The 10,487-nt window shown below is 51.7% G+C and overlaps 1 protein-coding gene across 3 annotated transcripts in view; it reads right to left on the bottom strand.

Annotated features, from left to right (window-relative positions):
* The window catches only part of LOC119354051, a 4,710-nt gene extending 1,382 nt beyond the window's left edge, over positions 1 to 3,328 (bottom strand). Inside the window, exons 1-6 of one of the 3 annotated variants that reach the window (XM_037620754.1) lie at positions 3,074 to 3,328; positions 2,545 to 2,990; positions 1,815 to 2,486; positions 1,065 to 1,220; positions 793 to 979; positions 488 to 557 (exon numbers count right to left, since the gene is read on the bottom strand). In XM_037620754.1, the coding sequence (XP_037476651.1) occupies positions 514 to 557; positions 793 to 979; positions 1,065 to 1,220; positions 1,815 to 2,447 (1,020 nt within the window). In that variant the 5' untranslated portion in view covers positions 2,448 to 2,486; positions 2,545 to 2,990; positions 3,074 to 3,328 and the 3' untranslated portion in view covers positions 488 to 513. Of the gene's footprint in view, positions 1 to 487; positions 558 to 792; positions 980 to 1,064; positions 1,221 to 1,814; positions 2,991 to 3,073 lie in introns of all 3 variants that reach the window. The other 2 variants (XM_037620755.1, XR_005170614.1) reach the window with 2 other exon arrangements.
* Between the last annotated feature and the right edge of the window lie 7,159 nt (positions 3,329 to 10,487).

The raw sequence follows: 10,487 nt of genomic DNA, 5'->3' as shown, positions 1-10,487 counted from the left end.
TCCTATACTTTTTCTTGTTGTCAGCAGTATTCCAGTAGAACACACTGCGACCTTTGTCGAGGGAAGCATGGCTTGGGTATACTTTATAAGTAAATTACCTGGCATTCTTTATCTTGCTAGTCAAATTTAAGTATACTTTATAAATAAATTATTTCTAGTTGTTCAGTTTGGGTATATTTAAATGGTGTTGTTAGATTTGTCACAACAGTTTTGCTATTCTTGCAGGATTGCATTTCCTTGTCATTTATAGATTCAGAAACATGCACGGAAAAAGAGGTGAAAGTATAACTTTAGAAAACATGCACAGACAAAGATGCTAACGTTGGAGAATGTGCACAGACAAAGATGCCAACTATTTTGAAATGTATTAGCTAGTTTCTAATCCCTCAAATCTATGTTAAGTACAAAGTGATGATTGCAACTACCAGATAGGACTTGTATACCTTACAGTAAACGAAAAGCTATGTAATCAGAGGTAAAATCATACCGGTGATACCGCTGAAATTGCAGTTCCTACAAAGCAGCATATCCACGCCTTAGGGCCAAGGATTGATGACCTGGTTGATATTTGACGAAGCGAATAAGTTTACAATGTCTAAATTCAGGTCATGCTCCAAAAACAAACTCCAAATTAAAGAAGTAGCCATATCTTTTAACCAAAATAGTAATGACTTAAGACCCGCATTGCAAATACAACAGCCTTTGTGGCCTTATTTTTTAACCAAGCTAGTAAATGATGTAAGACTCGCATTGCAAATACAATGACATTAAGATACGGTAATAATAACTCACAAGTTTTGCGAGTCTGACGGTGACAGACATCTATCTTTTCGATGGGTATGCCATTAGCCATGAACATTTGTGTTAACACAGGAACTCTTTCGTCATCCTTGGGACATTTTATCTTGACCATTGTAAGGTTCTTGCAAGCAAATGATATACCCTCCAGTCTGATATTGTCTTCTATTTCCTCATGATCCTTTTCATAGAACAAAATAAATGTCATGAAATAGGTCCAAATTAATCGATCACACTATAAAAGCAGTATATGAGAAAGCTCATACCGTTTTAAGTTTAAGAAAAAGAGACTCCAGATTTGGAGCATGCTGCAAGAATGAAACTAACGGATAGAAGTCGGCAGCCATACACCATTCACCAAGGGTTAACACCTTCAGGTTGCTAAAAATTTGGCATATTTCCAATTCCCTATTCAGAATCAACTTTGGCACAAAAAGTGAATTTGTTCAGTTGACAGAAAAGAATAGTAACACAGTGAATCTACTAGTAGTTAGAAATTTTCGTGGAAGTGAATGTTTACTTCTGGTTAAGTTATGTAAAATGATGTTATCGTTAGACCGTTACTCATTTCCAATTCCCGTTGCTTATACAATTTTATTACAATAACACTATACAATTTTATTACAATTTTCGTGGAAAGGCTGCGTACTATAGACCCAAAGTGGTCGGACCCTTCCCTAGACCCTGCGCAAGCGGGAGCTACATGCACCAGGTTGCCCTTTTTTTAACACTAGAACTGTTACCCATAACTTATTGTGATTTTGATTTTTTAATATGCAGCCAGTTGTTGTTACTTGAGTCACTGAGTGCAAAAACAGTACAAAATGTGCACATAGCACATTGGACACCCAGTGGAAAAAAAGGGTTTGTAAAGTACAGACTTTTTTCGGCAATGGAAACAACTAGCTGAAAAATATCACTTGCTCCCTCCGTTCCATATTAGCAACAGATTCATAGGAAACATAGGCATATTGATTACTGAAGGAGATATGTCAGCAACAGATTCATAGGCATACCTCTCCGGCATCAGCTATCAGGTCTAAACTTGTAGCATTTGAAAGGCTGCGGATAACATTTTGGCCACCTAAAACTTTAGCACCATCCAATATGTCAGAAGTTCTCAAGTCGGTATCAGTATCACTATCACAGTGGTCATCATCAGAGTCACTGTCGTCGCCGCTATCACATTCAAATGCATCTTCATCGCGATCTTTGTACTTGTATTCAAACTTATCATGCAAGAAAGAGTCATTTAACATGATGGTGCCGGTAGCCAGCGACCCCAGGTTTTCAAACGACGGAGCACGGTGGTATGGTATGACACAGCACAGTGATACAAGGCTTGGAGCAGCGATGGACAGGTCAGCCATGATCCTGCACTCAACCATGGTCAAACTAATAAGTGAGGCAGATGATATCTGGGGGGCATACAGGAAGCACTCCTTGAGTTCCAGGACTTCCAAAGAAGGACACTGAGAAGAGAGCTGCATTAGTGTCTTGTCTCGCAACATTGTGCCAGACAGGTGCAGGTGTTTCAGGTGGCAGGAGATGAACGGCACGTGCTCAAGATCAGAGAAGGCATCATCCCTTGGATGATGACTAAGCTGGATAAACCGTGCCCTGCGGTTTATGGCAGCACGGATCCACATGTCGACATCCGTAGAGCAGTAATCCCCCCGTCGTCATCATATTTAGGGCTATACAGCACTGAATCATCATCAACAGACGACGTTGGGCTGGACAGGAGCCGGAGTGTGTCCAACGGCGCAGACACCTCCCGAAGGAGCAAGAAGTGGTTGGCGAACCTGGCGAGTCGCATGGGTAGCCGGCCGTGACGGGCTTTGCAACAGACCCGGAGGTCGAGGCAGGGCGCAGAGGCCCAGAGGTTGCGCCAGCAGCGCGAGAGCACACAGGTGCGAGCCACCTCCCACGCCCGCAGGAACGACATGACCTTGTGGAGGAGCGCATCTGGGAGGTCACTGAGGCGGTCAACATGGGCGGTTACGGTGCCGGCGCCATACGTCTCTCCTTCGAGGACGGCGTCGACTTTGGTTTTCTTCTGGGACATTTGGTCGAACAGGTAGCCTGCACTTCGGCTCTAGATGGTCGCGCTAAGCTTACCACAAGGAAATTCCTCGGGAAGCTTGCATTACGTTGCACGGGAAGAACGTGGAGGGTGGAGTAGAGCGGACCTGCACAAGGATTAGCCAAGTTGCGGTGAGTTCTTGCCGTTCAAGTACAATCACGGTGATAGCACCGGCGGGCGGCCGCTAACCTTGTGAATAAATCCGTTTGCCCCTTTTGCAACGAAAAGCAGATTCTACAGCAGTAAATTGCTGCAGAGAGCCACAAACCTCGACGATGATCTCGTCCAGCGTCCAGCCGAGTCGGCGGGGGTCGAAGCAGGAGAAAAAGAAGACGACGACCACTAGGGTTCCATCTGTCACCGCGGCAGTGCAAGGCACCACCGCGTGACTGCCAGTTGTCTGTGCCAAGCATGAGTGCGTGCGTGTGACAGCTGTAAGTGTGTGGCCGGAGTGAGCCAGAGGGGACGTGGCCACGTGGGGTACTTAACCCAGCGAGAGTATTGTAGCAAACAGGCTGTCATTTTCAGTAAACTGATATTCTCTCCCACCTCTCTGTCTCTCTCTCGCTCGCCCCTTTCTCAAGCCAACCTCATCCGCCTTTCCCTCACCTACCGTCGCTGGTCCTCCCTGATCTAGATCGGGGCGTGACATTTGGTTATCAGAGCCACCGAATCCTGCTGAAATTTTTCTCCGCTACTTCCACAATCTCTTGGCCTTGATCCGTAACACCCACCGCCGCGGGTGCGAGTTGCTCCGGCAAATCGTCCAAAATCCCCTGCGGGGTTGGATCGGCTCGGAGCGGAACAACGGCGCCGTCCAAACCCTCGGTTCAGACGAGACAGATGCTGTCCGCCATGGACGACAACACCAGCACGCTCAAGGCGCTCATGGAGACCGTCCTCTCGCGTCTCGATGAGCAGAAGGCCGACAGCGAGAAGTGACTCGAGGTTCAGGCCGCCTTCAACGCGCAGGTCGCACAAGATCTGCGGGCGCTGTCCAAGCAAGTGGATCTCACCCAGGCCGACGTCGACGAGACGCGCAAGGCACTCGAGAAATCGCCGTCGCCGCGCGGATCGGGACCGGGCGCCGTCCTCAACCCATCCCCACCTCCACCCCCGCCGCCGCCTCTACGCCCTCCACCGGTCCACCAACATCAGCAGGGACCGCCACCGTCCCCACGCCTCTTCGATCAGCGCCCGCCTCTGCTTCAGGCGCCGCACCAACAGCAGAGCGAGCCGCATCTCTACCAACACCACGACACCTACATCAAGCCGCCCAAGGACGATTTTCCGTGCTTCGACGGCACGGCGCCGTACCTCTGGCTAGATCGCTGTCGCGCCTACTTCGACCTCTACCGCGTACCGCCGTCGAGCTGGGTGACCACGGCGACACTGTACATCGAGGGCTAGGCCGCTCACTGGCTGCAGGCATTTCGTCAAACACACAGTGGCCTGGGCTGGGAGGCATTCCGCGCAGCGATCATCGAGGAATTCGGCGTTGACGAGTTCGAGCTGGAGATGCACAAGCTTCTCCAACTCCGGCAGAGCGGCACCATCAGCGAGTACCGCCAGGTGTTCGACAGCCGCATGTACCACCTCCTGGCGCTCGACCCGTCGCTGTCCCCAAAGTTCTTCATCACACAGTTCTTATTGGGCCTCAAGGACGAACTGCGCGCCGCGGTGCGTCTTCAAGCCCCCACCAGCATCACGCGCGCGTCCATCCTTGCTCGCATCCAAGAAGATGAGTTGATCACGCCACGAGCGCGGCCGCGATCACAACCCCAAGGCCGCCCACCTCCAACGCCACAAGCGCCACCAGCACGCCCGGGCGCCGTGCCGCGCCAACAGCCCAACGACTACGCGCGCAAGCGCCAGCTCAAAGAATTTCGCCGCGCCAACGGTCTCTGCTTCAAGTGTGGCGACCGGTATAGCCGTGAGCACCGCTGCAATCCGGAAGCGCGGCTGCTTACGATCCAGGTCAGCGCGTTTCGCGAGGTGCTCACTGATGACGCCGTGCATGCTCTCGACTTGCCCGACGCTCCGGAGCATGTCGTTCCCCTTCCAGAGTGCTGCACCATCTCTGCGCACGCGCTGGACGGCTCGGAAGCGCCCAGCACCATTCGTCTCCGCGCCCTGGTGGGCAACCAGGTGATGCTGTTGCTGCTGGACTCCAGAAGCACACACAGCTTCGTCAACAAATCCTTCGTCGAATGTGTCGGCGCCGAGACCCAGGAGATCGCTACCCTGGACGTGCGTGTGAGGAACGACGATCGCCTCACCTGCTCGCGCCAAGTCCCAGAGCTCAAGTGGTGGATGCAGGGCCATACATTTTCAACGCCGATGTACGAGCTCGACACCGGCGCCTACGACGGCATTCTAGGCATGGATTGGCTGGAGAAAAACAGCCCAATGACATGTCATTGGCAAGAGAAGTTCATCTCCTTCCTCCACGACGGCGAGTTGGTCACCCTGCAAGGTGTTCGACCCAAGACAACACCAACGCTCACGGCCGTTCAGTCGACCGAGCTTTGCAAGCTGATTGCAGGCAATGACATCTGGGCTATGGCCATGGTGGAAATGCAACCCCCCAGACCCAAGTCACGCGTTCCTTCGCAGACGCCGATCAGCGACTTATTGGAGGAGTTTGCTGATGTCTTCACCACGCCTATTGGTCTGCCCCCTCATAGGCAGTACGATCATGCAATCACACTGGAAGAAGGAGCTCAGCCTACAAACACTCGACCCTACCGTTACTCGCCACTGCAGAAAGATGAAATAGAGCGCCAAGTGAAGGAAATGCTCGATGTCGGCGTGATCACACACTCTGTCAGTCCATATGCTGCTCCCGTGCTGTTAGTGAAGAAAAAGGATGGGACATGGCGGTTCTGTGTCGACTACTGGCGCCTGAACGACATCACGGTGAAGAACAAGTTTCCATTGCCGATCGTGGATGAGCTCCTCGACGAGCTAGCCGGTGCTGCCTTCTTCTCCAAGCTCGATCTGCGGGCAGGGTATCACCAAATCCGAATGCGGGAAGAGGGCGAACACAAGACTGCATTCAAAACCCACCACGGGCATTTTCAGTTCCGCGTGATGCCGTTCGGCCTGACAAATGCGCCTGCAACATTTCAATGCCTGATGAACGCGATCTTCGCCAAGTATACCCGTAAGTTTGTCATAATTTTTCTTGACGACATTCTGGTTTTCAGTGAGACGTGGGAAGAGCACCTGGAGCATCTCCGGCTCGTCCTGAGCCTGCTCCGCGAGCACCAGCTCTATGCCAAGATGTCGAAGTGTTCCTTTGCCCAAGACCACATCGATTACCTCGGCCACGTCATCTCCAAGGAAGGTGTCGCAACAAATGCAGAGAAGACAAAAGCCATGGCTCAGTGGCCTACACCAACAAATGCAACAGAGTTGCGCGCATTCTTGGGGCTCACTGGCTACTATCGCAAGTTTGTGCCCCACTATGGGATCATTGCAAAGCCCCTCACACTACAGCTCACCAAGAAGGGTTTCGAGTGGCCAGAGACTGCGCAACACGCCTTCGACACACTCAAGCAGGCGATGGTAACCACGCCAGTGCTCGCCCTCCCAGACTTCAACAAGCCCTTCATGATTGAGACGGACGCTTGCGACATGGGCATTGGAGCAGTGCTGGTACAAGAAGGCCACCCCATCGCTTACTACAGCAAAGCGTTGGGAGTGAAGAACCAGAAATTGTCAACATATGAGAAGGAGTTCCTGGTAGTTATGATGGCGGTGGACAAGTGGCGTGCTTATCTTCAGCGCGGGCCGTTCACAATCCTCACAGATCACAAAAGTTTGTGCTCTCTCGGCGATCAGCAGCTGGTGACTGACGTCCAGCGCTGCGCCATGTCAAAGCTGGTTGGACTGCAGTTCAAATTTCAGTATAAGCGCGACATCGACAATGGAGCTGCAGACGCGCTCTCCCGCGTGGGCAGCCCCTTCAGCGCCAACGCCCTGTCTCTGTGTCAGCCCGCGTGGATCCAGGAAGTGGCCAATTCCTACACCACTGATCCAGACGCGCAATAACGACTGCAACAACTTGCGCTGCACAACCTAGATGATGACGAGTACGAGCTGGGCCTCATTCGGCGTCAGGGGCGACTGTGGATCGACGCAAACACCGCTCTGCGCACAAAGCTCATCAGCGCGATGCATGACAGCGCCGTAGGAGGCCACTCCGGAGCAATGGCCACCTACCACCGAGTCAAGAAGGTGTTTGAGTGGAAAGGACTGAAACAAGATGTCGACGAGTTCGTGCGCCAGTGCCAGGTTTGCCAGCAAGCCAAGCATGAACTTCACAAGCCTGCGGGCAAACTGGCACCTCTGCCGATCCCCTCCGCACCCTGGCAGGAGCTGACCATGGATTTTGTCGAGGGACTGCCAACGTCAGAAGGCTACGATACAATCATGGTGGTGGTTGACCGTTTCACCAAGTTCGCTCACTTCGTGCCCTCATGGCACCCGTTCACGGCAACACAGGTGGCCCGCGTGTTCTGGGACAACGTTGTCAAGCTCCACGACATTCCCAAGTCCATCGTCAGCGACCGCGACAAGATCTTCACCAGTGCGCTGTGGCGCGAACTACTTGCCGGCGCGGGCACCAAGCTCCTCTACTCCACAGCGTACCACCCCCAGACGGATGGCCAGAGCGAGCGTGTCAATCAGTGCATGGAGATGTACTTGCGCTGTGTCGTGCACGACACCCCCAAGCAATGGCGCCGTTGGCTTCCCGCGGCTAAATTCTGGTACAATTCCTCCTTTCATTCCTCACTGGGTTGCTCTCCCTTCAAAGCGCTGTACGGAGTCGAAGCCAACGAAGGGAGCATGGCCACCTGGCCGGCATCCCAACCAGCCTTGCCGGACGGGGAGCAGTGGGACTGGTCTTTGCATCAGGAAAACTTGCGTGCACATCTGGCACGCGCACAAGTCAAGCACAAGAAGTTCACGGATCTGAATCGAACAGAGCGGGCGTTTCAGGTCGGGGAGCAGGTTCTTCTGAAACTGCAACCATATGTTCAGAAGTCTGTGGCGAGCCGCCCCTGCCCAGAGCTGGCGTTCAAGTTCTTTGGCCCATTTTCCTGTCATCGCCAGAATTGGACCCGCATCATACAAACTGGACCTCCCTACTGACAGTAAAATCCATCCGGTGTTTCACGTCTCGCAGTTGAAGCCTTTCACCCCCAACTACAGTCCGGTGTTCTCTGAACTTCCGGTCACTACGGATCTGTCCACTCAGGAGACAATACCAGTGGAGATACTTGATCGCAGAATGATGAAGAAAGGCAGCACACCCGTGGTTCAACTACAAATAGCCTGGGACATAGTTCCTCCGACGATCACCTGGGAAGATTACGACGTGCTCCACCGACGATACCCGCACGCAAGCATCTGGGAAGACGACGCAACAGAAGAAGAAGGGCGTTCTCAAGGAGGGGAGAATGTCACCGCAGCAGTGCAAGGCACCACCGCGTGACTGCCAGTTGGCTGTGCCAAGCGTGAGTGCGTGTGTGTGACAGCTGTAAGTGTGTGTGTGGCCGGAGTGAGCCAGAGGGGACGTGGGGTACTTAACCTAGTGAGAGCGTTGTAGCAAACAGGCTGTCATTTTCAGTAAACTGATATTCTCTCCCACCTCGTCATGTGATTTAACACCAATAGTTCACATCGTCATGTCGCCTACACGGGGTGAATAAGCGCTTTAGAATAACTACGGTTTAGGATTGAACAAATGTGGAATAAAACTAGCATATAATTTGTCAAGCACAAAATCTTACTCAACTAGGCTCATCTATATGCACCAACAACTTATATGCTAAAAAAGATAAACAACTAAGTGATAGCAAGATATATCACATGAAACACTATGACTATCACAAAGTAAAGTGCATAAGTAAAGGACTCGTGTAAGAGATAACCGAGGCACGCGGAGAAGACGGTGTATCACGAAGTTCACACCCCTTGCGGATGCTAATCTCCTTTGGAGCGGTGTGAAGGCACAATGCTCCCAAAAATGCCACTAGGGCCACCATAATCTCCTCGCGCCCTCGCATAATGCAAGATGTCGTGATTCCACTAAGGGGACCTTGAGGACGGTCACCGAACCCGTACAAATGGTGACCCTTGGGGGCGGTCACCGAACCTGTACAATTGAAAACCCTTGAGATGGTCACCGGAACCCGTACAAATTGCTCGATGCAATCTCCAAAACTTAGTTGGAGACCCCGATGCTTGCCCAGAGCTTTCCACCACAATGATAGAGCTCCGTGACACCACCAACCGTCTAGGACGCCCAAGCATCCAAGAGGAACAAGCTCTAGGGTACCAAGCACCCAAGAGTAATAAGCTACTCAACTTTCACTTCCACATATCGCCATGGAGAACTCAAATCTATGCACCAAATGCAATGGCAAGGGTACATGGAGTGCCCGAAGTCCATCACTCTCAAATCCCACCAAAGCAACGAAAGCTATGGAGGAATATGAGAGGAAGAACAAGAAAAGGAACACAAAGAACTACAAGATCTAGATCCAAGGGGTTCCCTTCACATAGAAGAGAGATTGATTGGTGTAAATGTGGATGTAGATCTCTTCTCTCTTTACCCGAAAAAACTAGCAAGAATCATTCGAGGGATTGAGATATAGCAAGCTCAAAGAGGGTCAACAATGAAGGAAAAACACGAGCTCGAAGGATAAAATCCATTGGGGAAGAAGACCCCCTTTTATAGGTGGGGACAAACCCAACCGTTATGCCATAGTCCGTAGTAAACCGAAATTACCGCTCCTAGGAGCGATACTACCGCTTAAAGCAATAGTTCTAGAAGTAGCAGAGTGACCACGTGAAGTGCTGGAGCGGTAGTGCCACCGGAGCTGTACTACCATCCATCCATGAGTGGTACTACCGCTTACGATCACATGGTACAAAGGAACAACGGTACAGAGGGACGCCGGAGCGGAAGTACCGCAGGAAGCTGTTGAGGAACACAGTATTTCAAAAAAAATCTTACGATCACGCAAGATCTATCTAGGTGATGCATAGCAACGAGAGGGGAGAGTGTGTCCACATACCCTCGTAGACCGAAAGCGGAAGCGTTTAGTAACGCGGTTGATGTAGTTGAACGTCTTCGCGACTCAACTGATCCAAGCACCGAATGTACGGCACCTCCGTGTTCAGCACACGTTCAGCACGATGACATCCCTCAAGCTCTTGACCCAGTTAAGGACGAGAGAGAGTTTCATCAGCACGACGGTGTGGCGATGGTGATGATGAAGTTATCAGCGCAGGGCTTCGCCTAAGCACTACGACGATATGACCAAGGTGTGTAACTGTGGAGGGGGCACCGCACACGGCTAAGAGAAGACTTGGTGTGCCTTTGGGGTGCCCCCTGCCCACGTATATAAAGGAGGAAGGGAGAGAGTCCGGCCCCCTAGGGGCGCGCCAAGCGTATGGAGTCCTACTAGGACTTCCAAGTCCTAGTAGGAATTCGTTTCCTTTTCAGAGTAGGAGAGAAGGAAAGAGGGAGAGAGAGGGAACAGGAAAAGGCAAGGGGGCGCCGCCCCCTTCCCCTAGTCCAATTCGG

Source organism: Triticum dicoccoides, chromosome 2A (assembly GCF_002162155.2).
Source record: "Triticum dicoccoides isolate Atlit2015 ecotype Zavitan chromosome 2A, WEW_v2.0, whole genome shotgun sequence".
In the NCBI taxonomy this organism is placed as follows: Eukaryota; Viridiplantae; Streptophyta; class Magnoliopsida; order Poales; family Poaceae; genus Triticum; species Triticum dicoccoides.
The sequence above is the reverse complement of the archived record's forward strand: the minus strand, read 5'-3'. Positions and strand labels throughout refer to the sequence as shown.